Source organism: Cornus florida, unplaced genomic scaffold (assembly GCF_030987335.1).
Source record: "Cornus florida cultivar Cherokee Brave unplaced genomic scaffold, ASM3098733v1 CherokeeBrave_3.0.0_Hap2_Chr05, whole genome shotgun sequence".
Taxonomy (NCBI): Eukaryota; Viridiplantae; Streptophyta; class Magnoliopsida; order Cornales; family Cornaceae; genus Cornus; species Cornus florida.
In genome coordinates, this window is record NW_026775575.1 from 1,508,551 (window position 1) to 1,527,692 (window position 19,142).

General features: G+C 36.8%; 1 protein-coding gene across 3 annotated transcripts; it reads right to left on the bottom strand.

Annotated features, from left to right (window-relative positions):
• Positions 1–349: 349 nt before the first annotated feature.
• Positions 350–8,429, bottom strand: LOC132310067 (short-chain dehydrogenase reductase 3b-like). 3 transcript variants are annotated; one of them, XM_059808307.1, is made up of 2 exons: positions 8,410–8,429; positions 350–1,662 (listed from the first exon to the last, which is right to left on the bottom strand). In XM_059808307.1, the coding sequence occupies exons 1-2, from the start codon at positions 8,427–8,429 to the stop codon at positions 888–890; spliced, it is 795 nt and encodes a 264-aa protein (XP_059664290.1). In that variant the 3' UTR covers positions 350–887. The 3 variants fall into 3 exon arrangements, with proteins under 3 accessions (XP_059664290.1, XP_059664292.1, XP_059664291.1); XM_059808309.1 differs by lacking the exon at positions 8,410–8,429 and adding an exon at positions 4,501–4,514; XM_059808308.1 differs by lacking the exon at positions 8,410–8,429 and adding an exon at positions 1,788–1,801.
• Positions 8,430–19,142: the final 10,713 nt, after the last annotated feature.

The following is a 19,142-nucleotide window of genomic DNA, read 5'->3' on the forward strand; positions in this document are numbered from 1 at the left end:
CACTTTTCTAGGAGAGATGCTTCAATGTCAAGAGTGCCATTGTAACTGGACTCTCAAGTGGCAATATAAAAATATACCCTCTTTTTCAACGACTAAAAAACTACTAAAAGAAACAGAGATTTACATTTGTTTCGTGACCATACATACAATGTATTCCTGCTACTATCAATTTCATTGTAAGCAATCATAAGAGTTTGGTATATTTTATTTACGTGTCATGCCTGACTGATTGACAAAACACTCTAACGTCTTGTATTCATTGATTCATTTTGTGAAAACCCAATATATATATATATATATATATATATATATATTTTCATAATTAGCAACTTGTCCGTATACAAGACGTTATTGATCAGAAATTTGCAACTTGTTAATAATATTCATAAAAAGGTATAATATGCATTTTCATGCATAATAATTGGACAATTTTTTTTTGTTTTTTTGTTTTTTTTCTTAATCCGAGGAGGAAAAAAGTGTCCTGGTAATGAACATTCATTATTATTTAATTTTTTATAATCTGAAATATCAATTCATAATCGACTGAGGTACTACATTATCCCCGACTATCCAATAATTCACAAAAACCTGAGACAGATGCAAGAAAAATAGAGAAGAAAAAGGGGAAAGTAGGCTTGAGACATTGGCAGACAAGGTTAATGAATTCATGAAGTGGAAGACAGGGAAAAGAAAGAAAAAAAAATGTTACATTGCAGATTACAAGGAAAAGTCACATGGGTAGTGCTGGTAACAAGGTCTGACTTGATCAAATGAAAATACAGTTCAATTTTACAAACAGGAATAATAATAATAATAATAATTAGCTACCATCCATAAAATATTGCTGCATAAAAAATAATAAAAAATAAAAAATTCTAATGGGTAATTTAGAAAGCAGAGAAACTGTGGTTAACCACTGTAAAGCCTCCATCAACAGCCAAGTTATGGCCACTGATGTAAGCCGAGTCATCAGAAGCAAGAAATAGAGCAGCCTCAGCAATGTGTCTAGCCTTGAGAGTAATGCCCTTCAAGTTGGACAGGGCACAACTATTAGCTTCAACTTCACTTGGTTCCAGATTGTAAGCTTTACATGAAAGTGGAGTAGCAATTCCAAATGGAGATATAGAGTTGACTCTAATACCATGAGCACCAAGCTCACAACAAGCTGATCTCACCAGTCCCACAAGTGCATGCTTTGATATGGTGTAAGCGTGTGGACCGGCTCCTCCAAGCAACGCTGCAACACTAGTGGTGCATATAATGGATCCGCGGATTTTTTTAGCCACCATAGCGCGTGCAGCATGCTTAATTGTGGCAGCAACTCCACGAACATTGGTAGCCATGGTGTTGTCAAACCCTTCAATGTCAAAATCTAGTATGCCACTTAAGGGGCCTATGATTCCGGCATTGCTGAACAGTATATCCAGACTTCCATATTTCTCCAAAGTGTAACTCACTGTTTCTTCAACCTGCTCTTCATCTCTTACATCACAGTGACGGTAACTAACTTTCTCTGAGCCTATTGATGCAACAACTTGATGTCCCAACTCATCTTGAACATCAGCAACAACAACAAAAGCCCCATTCTCAGCAAATAATCTTACTGCCTCCTCACCAATCCCACTAGCTGCACCAGTAACAAGTGCCACCTTACCAACCAACCTAATAATTTAAAAGGGGAAAAGCAGGAACTAAAAATGTAAGAAAATAAAGAAAATTTTAAGATCGAAATCAAGTTGATGCATAGAATAGAAAGATTTAAGAATGTAGAGGAAAGAAAAGTTCACCTTGGCTTAGACATTTATGAGGTCTTTTGTCTCTTGATGGTTTTGCTCAAACTTGCAAATAGAGGGCTCTTGGATCTGCTGTATATATATTTACAATTTACCTTATAGTTTCATACATTAGGTTCACTAGGCTGCAGAGCTCAAGATATTGACATGTGCAACAAACTGTATCAGGTTATTAACAATGCATTGTTTAATTCCCATCTCTGTTCACTAATGACTTTTTTTAAAAAAAAAATAACTTATAAATCCTTCATCAGCCACTATACTCTTTTGAAGTCAACTCTTCTTACAAATGGAAACCCAAAAAAATAAAAATAAAAAATGATTCTCTCTGCACAAGTGGACTAACTGGTTCACTGTATCATCTATGTTTCTACTGAATTCAACATGCCATTTCAATATGATCACATGATTATCGCATAAGCATTGCCTATTCCGTTCGAACAAGACATTGAATATTGGACCCTTAGCTCATTAGCGTATATATACTAAAGCAATTTGGCTCATCTTCAATTTCAAACCCTTGGCAGAGGTCCAAGCATTAACATTGCAAGTTTATTAGTGTCTAAAAGACTATGCATGCACCACCGAATCTGAAGTGGTCTACAAAAAGGTCCAGTTGTGACCAGTAGGCTTTTTGGGTGTCAAACCAAACTCAATTTGTTATATACTAAAATATCTCACAACTGAAAACCATCAAATACAAGGGGACAAAAAAAAAAAAAAAAAAAAAAAAAACTCCAGTTTTCCATAGACCCCTATCTGTTAGGCGCTAAATGTTATACATTTTAGCCCCTTAACTTCCATGTTTTATTCTCTTATTAGTAGTTTTATTTGTGATTTTACATTATTTTATTGTTTTGATTTATTTCAGAATTTAAAGACCAGTGAAATCAGGCTTTAAAAGATGATATCCAAGAGGTCAGAAGACCACATCCATTGGACCAAGCAATGATGAAGATCAAGTCTAATTATACTTAGAAAAGAGTTCAAGAGAAGCCACAAGTTCATGAGAATGGAAAGAAAAAGAAAAAGAAGAATCCTTTTCCAACTAGGAAACTTTCTCCAAAATTGGTAACTTGAACCCCTTTTTTTTTTTTTTTTAATCTGTCTGTATCTCTTTCCTCGAGTGTCAAAATAGCTCAATTCTTAAATCGATTGAAATGAAATTCGAAGAGCTACAATTTTGTATTTCACGAAGATTTTAGAAAACAGCTGTTTACCTTGTCAAAACTTGGCTGGAAGTCTATACGAATTTTGGAGTTCTTGTTTGGCAGAATTTTCATATATGTCTTCTATATGAAAAAGGGAACTTTGGGGCTAATCTTCTCTTATTTAAATGGAGTTCTCTACATCAGTAGGAGCATCATACAGAGGAGCTAGAGGTTGAGACCAGAGGAGAAGCATTCAGAAGAAAGAATGGATCGATTTATGGCGGCGAAGATGTCTTCCTCAACCATAAAGAAGTCCATTCCAGTCATGCTTGGCTAAAAGCTTTGCTAGGGTGTTGAACCAAGATGGGGGGTGAATTGGTTAAAACTTTTTTAGATTAAACTTTCTTTAAACAGTTAAACAAGCATTCAAAGATCAATCAAAACAAGATTTACAAGGAAACCCTCTTAACTAGGGAAAACCTTGGTTCTTGGCCATTGCCAATATGAAATCCACTACTAGTTGTATGTATCTAATTACACACTCAGCTGTCTCACTCTATGCACACACCCAAGCACAAGAATGGATACTAGTTTTCATAACCAATACACACACTAGTACACCACAATGCATACAAGCACTCCCCCTGTCCTAAGCAACCATGCCTGGACCTATTAAGCTCTCATAGCTCACAACACACACCATTACAGATGTAAATTAGTATAAGGAAGCCTTTCCTATAATTAAAATAGGCTAGACAACACAGAATTCCAAGTTACTGCCTCAAAACTACAATCTGCTGCACTTACAGTTTGAGGGGTAAAATGGGAAATTCATCTCAAGATCAATTCAGTAGCACCTCACACAGTCTTCTTTCACTGTAGTACTCATGTTCATAGCTTTGTATAATCAACATAGCATGAGCAAATAACATAGATCAATCATAGTCCTTATATCAGCCTAATACAACTTTAGGCTTAAGGATTAAATGCTCAAAGTCAAAGCATACCATTTTTCTGTCACAAGGCTAACTTTAACAATCTTAATTCACCAAAATATACTTGCTAGCAGTTTAATAACTCAAGGAATATCATAGTATAACCAATCAATACTTGAATCCAAGATTAAAACAGAAAAACAAGCTTAACTAGTGATCTCAAAGCCCAAATTCATTTTCAGCATGTTTTCAACACAAACACAATACTGAGCAAGTGTAAATAGCGTGGTTATACCTGACACAACCCTTAAAATAGACCACGGCAGCTTGGAACTCAAAATCACTACTCAATCTAGCCTTTGCATCAGTAATTCTGACAGCAGCATTATCTCAACACGTTGTACATACACCTGAGTTGATTCAATGGATTTTTCTTGCATGGATCATCATCAAATAGCAAAGAAAAACTTGTTCATTAAAGGCTCTCGAGAGAATACTTGCTACAACTCACTTTTCTCAATTCTTATTAAGCTTAAAACCCTAAAGTACTTTATCACAGCATGTATATACTAGTGTAAACACACAGAAGCCCTTGTATAGCTACTACACTACACTTGTCACCTTTTACCAATCATTGGGAGATCATAATTCAGATTTTTCTAAGGCAATGAACTAATGAAGGCCTGCCACCACAACTGTTTTTTCACTATTCTCACAGCTTTAACAGGTTGCTGGTTATATGCTGCAATGTCAATTTTATCCAGACTTAGCCTCTAAGAAATGTAATATTCTTGCATATACAACCACTTTATGACCACTGATATGTGACACATTCTTAAGCGCAGCTAGAAAAGACCAATATGCCCTTTAAACATATTTTAACCTTTGCAGCTAATTAATAGTGCCGAAGCAATATAATTTATAATGTAGGCTCAACCAAAGCTATTCAGTACAACGCAGCTATCAAGGCACATGTATAATCATGAAATATAACTTAAAAAAGACCATAATACCCTTGTGAGCACCAATAGCTAAATTTAAAGAGCCAAACCTCCACTGTCACGTTGATTTCAGCAAGAACAGATAAACACACTGCAATTTACTATCTCAAACCATTGTATAAACCATATTACAAAGTAGTAAATGACAATACAAACCATGGACCTTATTTCAAAACACAATGCAGATAGAATTCATACTTAAAACCACTGAAACTATGATTTTTGACATTAAGAAGACAAACATTCCTTAAGGTAGCTTAGGACCAACAATCTCCCTCTTTTGGCTTTAATGACAAAAACTAGTTGAACTTGAAAAAGATCTTGAGAATGAGAACTTTAAAGATGTAGTAAATAAAATAGCCCAAATGTAAAAAGGAATAGCTTGAAACTATCCTTATTTTAGCCCATTTCTCCCCTTTTTTGACATTGAAGGTCAAAAGGTGAGTAGGACTAACAATGTAAGTTCAGGAGGGAGAAGGAACTACCCGAAGAAGATCGAGGTTGAAAATCTTTGAGGAAGAAGAGGTTTGGTCATGATATCAGCAAGTTGATCCTCAGTGGGCAAGTAAGTGATGTTAATAAGGCCTTTCTGAACTTTATCTCTGAGAAAGTGATACCTGATGTCAATGTGTTTGCTTTTCCAGTGCAGTGTGGGATTTTTGTTGATAGTAATAGCACTTTGGTTGTCACAAAACAGCTTGGGAGGGCCTGAAAATTGAAGTCCAAGGTCTGAGAGTGTAGTTTGCATCCAAAGTAATTATAAGGCAGCTATATACTCAGCTTCAGAGTTTAAAAGAGAGACAGTGTCTTGCTTTTTACTTAGCCAAGAGACCACAATGGAGCCAAGAACATAACAGCAGCCAGAGGTACTTTTTCTGTCTGGGAAGGATCCACCCTAATCAGTATCTGAGAAGGCTGCAATAAACATTGAGCGTAAGAAAATGTAGTAAAGACCATATGAAATGGTGCCCTTGACATATCTGAGAATTCTTTTTGCAGCTTGGAGATAAGAAGCCCTGGGATTACTTTGGAATCTGTCCACTATACCCACTGAGTACATTATGTCAGGCCTTGAAGTTGTAAGATACAACAGACTACTAATGATAGACCTGTAAAGAGTTAAAGGGACTGGTTCAGTGGTACATTCCAGTGAAAGTTTGGTATTAGGATATAGTGGCGTAGAAACAGCCTTGCAGTCATCCATTTTAAACTTTTTAAATAGCTCAGAGGCATACTTTTGTTGAGAAATGAAGATTCCATTGGATGTTTGAGTAATTTGAAGGCCTACTCTAAGAGTCCCCAAGAGTGACATTTTGAACCTTGTCTTAATAAGATTAGCAAATTCTGAAGCTAATGAGGTGTTTGAGCCACAAAATATGATATCATCAACATAGATTTGCAGAATTAAAAACTATGCTTAATGAGTTTTTACATAGAGAGTATTATGAACCTTGCCTCTGTGAAATCTTTGTTCAACTAAGAACTGATGCATCTTTTCATACCAGGCTCTGGGGCTTGCTTAAGACCATACAAAGCCTTACTGAGTTTGTAAACATGAGAGGGAAATTCTGAATCTTCAAAGCCTTCAGGTTGCTCTAGGTATACTTCTTCATTTAAGTCTCCATTAAGAAAGGCAGACTTGACATCCATTTGGTACACCTTGACTTGTTTGTGATAGGCAAAAGACATAAGCATTCTAATAGATTCCATTCTTGCAACTGGAGCAAAAGTTTTATTACAATCAATACAAGCTTGTTGAGAGTAACCTTTACACACCAGTCTTACCTTATTCCTAATAACTGATCCATTCTCATCCATTTTATTCCTAAAAATCCACTTTGAGCCAATTACATTCTTGTCTTCAGGTCTAGGAACAAATGTCTAGGTATCATTTTTATTAATTTGATCAAGTTCTTTATGCATAGCAGCTATCCAATCTTTATTTTTCTGAGCTTCAAAATAGGACTTTGGTTCAATGGATGACAGTATAGCAATATGACTGTATTCTTCACCATCTTTAGCTTCTAAATCATTAAGTTTCTTTTTGTTCCTTGTTTGAACTCCAGCTTGAGGTTAACCAATAATGTTCTCAGCTTGAACTTGCTTCTGCAGCACTGGATAAGTGGTTTCCCTTGGGTTTTAAGGATTAGCAACGGAGGAGCTGGTTTCATTTGAACCAAGAGTGTTGTCATAGTCTTCAAGAGGCGTGGACTTAGGATTCTCATCAAATTTAACTTGAATTGACTCAACCACCTTTGAGGACCTTAGATTGTAGCACTTGTAGGCTTTGCTTTTTGTACAATACCCTAAGAATATACCTTCATCTGCTTTTGAATCAAACTTACCCAAGACATCGATGTGGTTTAATATATAACATTTGCTATCAAATATTTTGAAGCAGTGAAAAACTGCAGGTCTTCTATACCATAATTCATAAGGAGTTTTAGTTGAATTAGGTCTGAGAAGAACCCTACTTATGATGTGCATAGCAGTACTCACAGCTTTAGCCCAAAAACCCTTTGCCAGACCTTTTTCTAACAACATTGTCCTTCCCATTTCTTGAACTATCCTGTTCTTTCTCTCCACACCCCCATTTTGTTGAGGAGTAGCCACAGATGAGAATTCTTTCTTAATCCCCTTATCATCACAATAGTGCTCAAATTCTTTCATGATGAATTCAGAACCAAAGTCAGACCTAAGTCTCTTCACAGTGCTACCTCTTTCATTTTCCAAAAGATTAACAAACTTAATGAAGTGTGTGATAGTTTCTGATTTCTCTTTTAGGAAGTAAACCCACATCATTCTTCTACTAAAATCATCAAGGAGAAGCATGAAGTACTTATTTCCACCAATTCTAGTAGTTCTGGTAGGACCACAAAGATCCATTTGTATCAAGTCAAGTGCTCTTGAGGTGTTGATTTCTTTTGAAGGAAATGAAACTTTGGTTTATTTTCCTTGTTGATAGGCTTTGCAAAGATGATCATATTTAAAGTTGAGTTCTAGTAGTCCTTTGACAGCTTTTACTTTCAAAATCTTGGACAAAGTTCTTAAATGAAGATGCCCTAGTCTCTTGTGCCATAGATTAGCTTTATCAGAGGTTGTCAAGTTGTATTGAGTATTTTAGAATTCTTCAGTGACAATATAAACATTTCCAGAAGATCTACATGTTGAGAAGAGAACCTATTTTGATTTAAGATCAACCACATTGCACTTTTCTTTATCAAAACAGACAGTCCTCCCATTGTCACATAACTGACTTATACTGAGAAGATTGTGTTTGAGTCCTTCAACAAGTAGAACTCCTTGAATCTCTGGTAATTCTTTAGACTTGCTCATAATGCTAATACCTACAATCTTAGCCTTCTGATTGTCTCCAAAGATCACATCTCCACCATCAAATTATTTCAGAGTGATAAATTTAGAACCATCACCTATCATGTGTCTTGAGCATCCACTATCAATATACCATCTGTCCACTTTATTACAGGCCTTGAAAGTTGTATACACAAGTAGATTCACTGAGTTTAACTTCTCAATAATCCATGCCATTCTAGATTTCACAATAGAATATTTGTTTTTGACCTTATGAGCTTGAGCTATGTCAGACTTCTTCATGTACATTTTAGTCACTTTGAAATTCCTTATAGATGTCGTAACAAAGTCACTTTTGTTTAGTCTTGAGGAGTTAAAACTGCTATTAGGCAAGTCAAACTTTGATCTCAAAGGTTTTATAATGGAATATCTTGAGTACACTTCACCAGTTGTAGCTTTAACAAACACAGAGTGTGTCTGGTTGAACTCAGTAGCTGTATCACACATAGGCAATTCCAGTCTTCCCAATTTGCTTAGTGGATTATTTCTAGATCTCAGCCATCTTTAAGGATCTCTCTTCAAGAATGTGAGACAGTTTTTCTTTACACTTATTGGTAGACCACTGAGTGCTGATTGGAGGCTTCAATAGACTTTGAAAGGTAAGAGAGATTGAACACAGCTTTGACAGTTTAAGTATGAAGTGTTTTGTGTGAACTTGTTTAGACTTCAATAATTCTGAATTGAGCCTTTTTATTTGAGACTTCTTGATGAGTGCTGAAAAATGCTCATTTAAATCCGTTAAGCTTAGGTATTCTAGGACCTTTATCTATCTTATTTTCCCACCTTAGACTAATTTCATGATAATTGCATTTTCAGGCACGTATCCCCAAAATAAGCTAATTCAGCCAAATAAGAGCATTAAAGAAGCAATCTTGAGTTAGATGGAAGAAAAGAGCAAACTGGAAGCAAAATGAAGCAAAGTGGTGGAAAAGCAACAAGTTCTATAACGATCACAGAATTTCTTCGATCATTCTGACATTGATTGATCTAGGCACTTCAAGATGGATCCAAGCCTTTTGTCCTTATCCTAAAGATCCCACAATGTTCGATCGATCCAATAATTCTCAGATCGATCTAAAATATTCGATCTTATCCTATTGTACGACCCCACCTACCACTTTTGTCTCTTTTCCAAAATATCCCAAAAATATCTCAGATTTGTCTTTATCCAAAATAGCGCTGCCATGGAAAGATCGATCCATCCAAAGTTTGATGGATCTCAGCCAAGTTCGATCAATCCAACCTTGAGTGAGATCGATCGAACCCTCTCAAGTGCGACTTAAAGTAATTTCCAGCTCATTAAAAGTTATCTCATGGTGCAATCATTGGTGGAGCCCTAGTGTACAAGTCCAAACCATTGGGGGTGACACTTGAGCTACCTATATAAGGATTATGAGCCACTTTTACAAAAAAAAAAAATAGAGATCATATAATTCATTCTATATTCTTAGGGAGCAAGAAAAGAAGAGGAGGCTTGAGACATTCTTGGGAGTTCTTCCATCTACCTCAACGAGAAGAGCATTTCTACCATGGAGATAGTAGCAGGAGCAACTTTTAATTTATTATGAGCCCAAACGATGGATTCAATAAGTTCTTGCCACCCTTGAGGGTTGGAGGACTACATCAATAAGTGGCTAAACATCTCCTTGGGGCTAGAGTTAGGCCTAAGCATGCCTTCTATATCTTGATTTATATATATTTTTAGGGGATTTGTGTTGTAATACAAGTTTTGACATCTATATATACATGGATCTTGTTTATTCAATTATTTGTATGGTTTAATTCTTCCAATTGATCATTTCATTCTATCCACATGTCTATATATGCTAGAATAGATGTTCATGTGTTTATCTCTAGTTTTTGTGTTGTTGATGGATGTCTATGTGTGTTGATGCTATAGATCTAGAGATTGTCAAGACATAGTGCTTTATAGAATGCTCTTGTGGTTTATTTGATGGTTCATACTCATATCTTGATGGATTATGCCTCTCTCTTAGTATAATTAGTTTAATTTCCATGTTATTAGATTAGTTGTAGTGTAGTTACCTTAGTTGTTGAATGGGAGGACAATCCATGCTTATTGTTTGATGTTCCATGCTTATGGATGCAAGTAGCACATGTCTCTAACCTTGTGATGTGTTTGGATTGTGAGCTTAAAGGAAGGATTAATGGCTTAGTTTGATATATTGTGCTATTCATTAGGTTGTCTAGACAATATATACTTTATTGGTCATCCATGCTTGTTGAAACAACTATACACACTCACTTTTGTTGCAATACATCTTTTCCCCTCATTAATTATGAATTAAGTGTATTGAAAGGTGATGTTTAGAGGTGACCTCTAAGTCCCAAGATCTCTCTCTCTTGTTTTCTCTATATTGCATTTATTTTGTTTGCTTTAATTTAAATTGCACTTTAGTTTAATCAGACCACCAATCAATCTTTGATTTCTCGACCTACTAACCCTAAAGCGTTTCCAAAACCAATACGACCCACCAATCCCTTAGGATGATCCCTACTCACTCTTGCTACGTTAGTAGTAGTGTTGGTAGTGGTTTTTATAAATTTTAAACTTGACCCAAAAAGGCTTTTCTTGAACCACACATTCACTATATTATTTTGGCGTATTCAAGCCTCACTCGTCAAAGTTTTGGCGCCGTTGCCGGGGATTGATTGAAGGCAACATCGTACTTTGGAAACACTTAGGAATTAGTACTATTTTGATCGTGTCTTTACTTTATTTTCAATTTGATTACTTATTATGTTGGTTCTTGATTAACTAGGTACATTTGGCTAAGAAAAGTTAACAAGGGAGCATTTTAAGCAAGGAGCTAACGCTTAGCAAAAGAAAGGAAAAAGCTAAAATTCAAAAAAATTTGCAAAGCTAAAGTTAAAAAATAATTTGAAGTGCTTAAGGACCCTTTGTGAGCTCTAACTCAAACTTTAGTTAAATCATCGGCCCTCGTGGAGGCTTGTTTTTTTCATTTTCTAGATAAATCGTGAGCCCGCGTGGAGGCATTTTACTTTTCTTACATAATTGTTGAAAGCATGGGAGTATGGGATCATTGTATGTGGAGGAAGTTGGTTGATTGATTTGTTGTGAAGGTGAAGTGATTGCTCATTGTTTGTTGCTTGTTTGTGTTTTATTTGTGCATGTATGGTTGGATATCATTGAATCCTACTCTTGTCCCTCTTGATTTTCATCTTGAATCCATTGTTCATAATCCTAGGGGAAGAGGTAGTTCTAATCACTCCATTTCATCAATAGAAGACCATCATGAAGACCATGTGAAGGACCTTGGTCACATAAAACAACAAGGTATCCTCCACCCAAATATGCATCATGAAAACATCCAAGTTCCATTAGGTATGCCTAGACCATTCAACAAGGCCAAGTTCCATTGGGAATGCCTAGGTCAATGCTTGCTCCACAACCTCCCATAATCCAAGGCAATCAAGGTGCTTATGTTGCACCACCAATTGTGAATCCACCTCTTGCTTTAAGAGATCATTATGTGCTAAATGAATATAATGCACCCACTTGCATTCAATTGCCACCATTTAGAGCACATCACTATGAGATTAAACCACAAACCATTCAAATGCTTCCTAATTATCATGGACTTCCAAGTGAAGAACCTTATAAGCATTTGGATGAGTTTCTTGAAGTATGTTCCACTGTGAGATACATAGACATGCCGGAAGAGGTTTTAAGACTTTTTCCATTCGCCCTTAAGGACAAGGCAAAATATTGGTTCAACAATCTTAGGTCTTTTTTGATAACTTCTTGGGTGGAAATGCAATAAGAGTTTTTGAAGAATTACTATCCGGTCTTTAAGACCAATGCCATAAGAACCTCAATTAGAGAGTTTTCACAAGGGGATGGGGAAACATTTCACGAGGCATGGGAAAGATTCAATGAATTGCTTAGGAAGTGTCCACATGATGACATGCGTAAGTGGCAATTGGTTCAATACTTTTTTGAAAGTTTGTCGGATAATCACAAGGGTATGATTGATGCATCCATGGGTGGTTCTATTCTTGATAAAAATGAAAATGATGGTTGGCGTCTCTATGAAAGCATGAGTGAAAATTCAATGCATAGATCATTATCTTCTAAGAATGGTAGAAATTCTGGTGGAAGGAAGAATGCTGGCTTATATCAAGTCAACAATTCCAATGAAATAGCCGCCAAGATGAAATCCTTATTCATGACCTGTTCTAGTGTTTTGCATTCTAATTCCAATTGTCCCCATGGACACGTGCAAAATGAGCATCGTGAATAAGTCAATGCAGCATTTGTTAATCATGGGAACAATCCTTATGGCAATCATTACAATCCTAGTTGGAAAAATCACCCGAAATTCTCTTGGAAAAGCCAAGGGGAAGGCTCAAACCCTCCCCAAGGTGGTTTTCAAGGTAAGTATATTCCACCTCCAATGCAAGGACAATGTTCCCAAGGATTTAGATCATCATATCAATCACATGGAAACCAATTCTCTAATTCTCATTTTCCAAATTAAGCGTATTCTCAAGGAAATTCTAGGGGTCCCGCTTTTGTGGAGAAAGTTTTAACTGCTTTAGGCACTCTAGAGGCGAACACTCAATTGCTTCATTCTTATTCTCAATCCATTGCTAAGCTAAAAACCCAAGTAGGGCAAATAGAAAGCACTCTAAATGCTAGAGAGAAAGGGAAAATGCCTTTGAATGCCCCACCAAAGCAACAATGCGTTGTGGAGACTCATTCCTCATCGGAAGGTCACACAATCGAACATGTCAATGCGGTGACAACCTTCAGAAGTGGGAAGATTGTGGACAACCAAGTGGGTATGTCCAATAAAGAGAGTGAACCGGTGTACCCAAAAGTTGACACCCGTCCCATGTCACATTCTATTCTTCCTTCATTGCATATGCATGATCATTCAAGTGAGAAAGTGATGGAAAATGGTTTCAAAAGTGATTTGAAAAATGATATGCAAAATTTTTATGTTGAAAATGTTTTAAAGAAAGCTTCTGAAAAGGTTTTTGAGACAAAAGCTCCATTTCCGGATGCCTTAAAAGGATCCATTTCCATTGACAAACAAAAGGCCAAAACAAATGAAATCATAGATGTGTTTAGGCAAGTGAAGATCAATCTTCCACTTTTGGATGCAATTACGCAAATTCTGGCTTATGCCAAATTCTTAAAAGATCTTTGCACCCAAAAGAGGAAGAACAAAAGCCAAGCACCTAGGAAAGTGGTCTTGACCGAGTAAGTGAGCTCAATCTTGCAGTACAACACTCTCCCAAAATTTAAGGACCCTGGTTCACCTACTACTTCTTGCATCATTGGTGGCCATGTCATTAATCAGGCTCTCCTTGATTTAGGAGCAAGTGTTAACCTATTTTCATACTCGGTATATGTCAAATTGGGCTAAGGAGACTTGAAACTGACGTCGGTAGTTTTGCAACTTGCCGACTGATTCATTAAAAAGCCTAGGGTATCTTTGAGGATGTCTTATTAAAATTGATAAATTCTTCTTCCTGGTTGATGTCGTTGTCATTGACATAGAACCGGTCCCAAATCCCAAGAGCCAAATTCCCGTTATCCTTGGCCATCCTTTCTTGGCAACCGCAAATGCCAACATTAATTGTATGACAGGGATAATGACGATCTCATTTGGCCACATGAAGGTGAAGTTCAATATTTTCAATCCAACCCCAAATTCATTTGATAAGCATAAAGAAGTGAGTGTTGTAGAGAAATGTCTAGCTAATGAATATGAAAGAATGAAGTCTTTGCTTAAAACCAAAATTTTAAAAAGTTCATCTTTGACATTGAATCAAAAAAATGTATTTTCAAAAAATTTATTTGAAAGGGCATAGAAGCCCAAAGATTACATTGACAAGGGACCAACAATCTTTTTTGATCCTAATCCAATAAGTTCTTTAAGGAACTATTTGTTGGGTGAAGTTCAAAGTACCTATCACCCCATTAAGGAGGGGATGCACTATAAGATGTTTGATCCGGGCTAATAGAGCCCAACATCTTGCTAGAGATGTTAAAGACTAGTGCATTTCGTAGGGTTTCACAACCTATTCCTCCCTCATTTTTATTTTGCCTTTTTATTTCTTGCGACGTCTAGATATTTGTTTTGGGTTCATACACATGACTAGGAACTGTGATCTAGGATTGCATACACTTTCATGTTGAAAATGAGCATTTTGTGCCTGTTCGATCGGTCTCAAAAGAGGTTCGATTGATCGAACTTTATCCCTGCATCCAAATCACCTTTCTGTTGAATCGTGCGAAGAAAACCTACATAAAACAGCTCTCTGTCCCATCGTGCGAACTCATTTCTGATCGATTTTAAGTTCCAGGATCGATCCAACTTCTTCTTGAATCGATCTTCAGTTCCAACACTTAGAAAAAATTTTGAACCCCTGAAAATGGCCGCTCTGTTCCATCGTTCGAACATGCATATAGGTTTTTGCATGTTCGATCTATGCTCTTTGTTCACTATTGACTTTGACTGAATTCTGAATTTTGAATTTCGAATTTAAAAAAAAAAAAGTTTAAAAATTTTTCAAAACTACAAAAATATTTTTACTTTTGTTTTTTTTTTTTTTTTTTTTTCAAAAACTCCAAAAAGATTTTTGTTTTTTTCTACTTTTATTTGTTTTATTCTAAACTACCAAAAATATTTATTTTCTTTTATTTTTAATTTTACTTTTATTTTATTTTATTTTATTTATCTTGTCTCCAAAAATCCAAAAATATTATTAATTTATTTTTAATTTCTAATTTTTCATTTTTCATTTTTAATTTTTAATTTTCAAAAAAATTTAAAAATTCTCAAAAGTATATTTGTCGCTTAGTGAGGGTGGATCGATTTCAAGGATTTTCAGATCGATTTAAGTTTGATCGATCTGAGTTTCTTTCAGATCGATTGAACTTTTTTAAGATCGTTTTTAAAATAGAAACCCTAGGGTCATTAGATTGATTTCAAAGATTGATCTAAGACCCCTCTCGTCTCTCGCCACTACATATCCATCTCTCCCATCTTCAACGAGCACTCCGGCGACCATCCTGAGCTTCAAACTTCATCTCTCATCTCCGATTTCACATCATCTCCCTTCTATCTCCACTTCTCTTGTTCGGATTTGGTAAGTTAAGTTATATTATTGATTTTAAGCTTTAAACTTGTTGAATCCATGTTTACCATGCTTAGATCTAGGATTGCCATGTTCAAATCCATGTTTACCCCTTGCCAGGGAGTTTTTGATGTGGTTCAAGCATGTGTATATAGGTGTGTGTATATATATATATATGTATATATTTTGATTTCAATTTCATTTTTGGGAGTCACGGGCCAAGGAAAGTGACCAATCTGGTTGTGTTGTTGTGTAGAAGGGCCTACGAGCTTGCTCGGGAGGCCCTCGTGCCATCCACATCATAGATCTGTGACTTTTTGAATTTCACTTCACAGTTCGATCCATCAAACTTTTCTCAGATCGATCTCAGAAAGATCGATCTCACTTATTCAAGATCGATCCAAGTTGGATCGATCTCACATTTTTTGTGATCGATCAAACATCATAGGTTTGCATAACGCATTTCACACACCATCTCTTGTGTTACATGCTATCTTATACATGCCCAATGCCTGTGTTTTCCATATTGGATGCATTCCATACTTATACTGTCTAGCATGCTTCACTTAATGTCACTTATTCCTTATAACTTGCATAGATTCATGTCTATTATACTGTGTTGTCTATCTTATTTGATAAACATATTTCTATATACAGTGCTTCAACTTTTTATCCTTATACTAACTTCTTTTGCAAGTTTCTTTTCTTTTTGACAAACATGAAACGAGTAAAGACTGTCGCCAAACGATAGTATCAGCGTCGAGTTCGACCTCGGATAGAGGGACCAGGCGAGCCTTCTCATGTTCAGGAGCAGCATGCATCACTAGCTCCACCTCAGTCCTTATCAGACAACAGACTACATTCTTCTACTTCTGCATCTTCTTTATCAACTCATAATGAGGCTGAGCATGTCCGTTCTCCATCACCGCCACCTGCACAGCCCGGCCAGGTCAGGGACAAACCTATTCTGAATACTTACGCCTTTTAGTGGCACATGAATCAGTATTTGATATTGACTTCTTTTCCCGGTCTATCCTGACCCTGGCCATATCTGATGATATTGACCGCAGGGGCATTTCAGCTATTCTAGCCCCTGTCACATACCCAGTTTACCCGCGGCTTGTGCGGACGTTCTTCTAAAACCTCCGACCTGCCCTGAGTAATCTGGCGGAGCTGCGCACTACTGTCAATCGCCATTTTATCAGTATCACAGTGGAGACTCTAGCCAGATCTTCTAAATGCCCGAATGTTTACCCTCTTGAGCTTGAGCTTGACTATCCCATTATGTGGAGTCCTTCTGATGCAGATATGGCTATGGCACTTACAGGCCACTACAATGAGGGTGAGACATTTATTACTCGGACCTATTTGCCCGATGATATATAGTTCTTCGATTCAGTCTTGTACCGAAATGTGTTTATGGCCAACCACAAGATCCAGTGGCGTGGTGACTTTCTGGCAGCCCTTTACGCTTTCTGTACAGGGCACTGGCTTTCTATTCCGGCCCTTTATTGGAGTGTCATAATGAAGCTCTACACAGACTATAACACTAAGGCCAAGCCCAAATGGGCTAAATTCCTTCCTTTCGGCCATCTTATCACTCAAATACTCCGGGATCAGCACTACCCATTCCATCCCCAGGAGCATACTAAGTCTGGAGCTTGCACCTTCCGCCAGAAGGATTGGAATAAGACTTACAACGCCCTAATCAAGAGCTTGTAGGAGGATGCCCTTATAGCTGCAGAGGAGGCAGTTGAGGAGGAGGAGTCAGCAGCAGCAGCAGCCTAGGTAGAGCCAGCAGCGGACGACCTAGCAATCGATCCGGCTACTGTACATTTAGATATAGACTTGGAGCAGCACCCTGCAGTAGAGCTACCACATCACTCTCCAGTTGGGTCGCCACTTCATTTCCTAGAGCAAGCTCAGGATGCATATCATTTTCCTGATCCAGTGGTACCTAAGGATCCAGCACAGACACCCGAGTTTGGAGAGCGTATCCAGTCATTAGAGGATGTCATAGTCTCCCTTAGAGCAGACATTTCATCTCTCCATACAGACGTCTTAGCTGCGTTGCGAGACATTTCCAAAGACATACGCGGATCTCGCCCTGCCCGTCCTACCTCCTCTGCAGGATCTTTTCATATCTCTTTGTCATCTTTATATACATGTGATCTTTGCCTGCTATTTTTTATACTGTTATATTATTTTTACGGCCAATCTGTTGGCCTTGACACTAGATGTACCATATATTATTTTATTTTCTTTATTCATGCATGCTTTACTTTTGGATGTCATATTTGTGTATTGATATATCTGTCTGTGATTGACTTCATCAGGTGCATCCCAATGACTTCAGTGAGAAAGAGTGCTACCAAACTTTACAGGACCACCCTTATTCCTCTCTCATTATTTCATTTGTTATCCCATTTACACTTACATGTCTACTATGCACTGTTGTTATCCATTTTGTTATCTGATGAGTTTTGTCCCAAGTGCCATCTTTTCAGGACCACAGTTAATCCCAAGTTTGGGTGGTTACATAACCCACTTTGGATGCTTCTGCCCTAGTCATTCTTTACTATAGCACTGGTATACTCTTTCCTTTTGTTCTCTTTGCACATTTAGGACACTTTGCCATTTAAGTTTACGGGTAATGGTGTGCTTTGCAGTGTTTGTTTTTAAATTCAAAATTTTGAGCATGACTAGTGTAATTGAGGGATATTCTAAGATTGGTCCATGACTAGCTATGATTTTGATCTTTTAAGGACTATATTGCTTAAAATTTAAAAATTGTTTGACTTGAGAGTCCAATACTCCTTCTATGCCTTGTGGATGCCATTTAGGAGTAAATTTTTTGAAAGATTGATATTTTGCTTGCACTTGTGGTCCACATCATCCTAATTTTATGATTGTTTTTAGATTCACTCTAGGATTCTACACTAGCACAGGCGCACACTAGCATTCATTTGTGGGGTACATGCTTTATTGATTATTGAATTGGTTATATCCCAATTGAGCTAATAGTTCATTGAAAGCTTTCATTCTTGATAAATGTGGATAACAACCCCTTTTCGCTAAGTAGCCGGGACTCTAGCCTCATCAAGCACTGAATTTCTTGTGCCGAAAGGTTGAAGGCCCAAACTCTAGGTTAATAATTGGAAGAAAAAAAAGTATAAAAGAAAAAGAAAAAAAAAAAAGAAAAAGAACAGAAAAGAAAAGAAAAAGTTGCAAAAAGAAAATAAAAAGTGAGGACTTATCCAAAAAGGTGAGAAGTGGGAAATTATTAGATGAAGGTTGTTTTGATTTGTAGCCTAGTTAATTTGAGCTTGTAAGTCCTTAGGGGTGTTTGAACACCTAGTGCCTTAAAGCTATCTGGTTTTGGGAGTCATTGACCTAAGGCTCGACCTTATGGATCACTAAAAAGCTTAAGAGATCAACACATTACACTATGCTTCCATCTTTGATCCTTAGGGATTAAAATAAAAAATGAGTGAAAAGAATAAGTGCACCTAGATCAATAAAGCTTTAATAAAAGGTCCACTTTTTGTCTTAATGATCAGTACTAGATTTGTGTGCTAGTTTGAGGGTAAGGATGTGATCATTTCTTTACTTGGCTAAGAAAGCAACATATTTGATGCCAGTCCACTCAAAAAGGATTCTAGAGTTGTTTTGATTTGCATGATCATTTTATTGATGTGTTGAGGACCATATTTGGTTGCTTGGGGTTGAAATTTTGGGAGATTGCTTGGAAATGAT

Coding starts and splice junctions, on each gene's coding strand:
- LOC132310067 (XM_059808307.1), bottom strand. CDS start 8,429: ATGGCATGGATTATTGAGAA. Junction 1,663..8,409: donor ATGGCATGGATTATTGAGAA/GTTAAACTCAGT, acceptor TTAAATTATTAG/GTTGGTTGGTAAGGTGGCAC.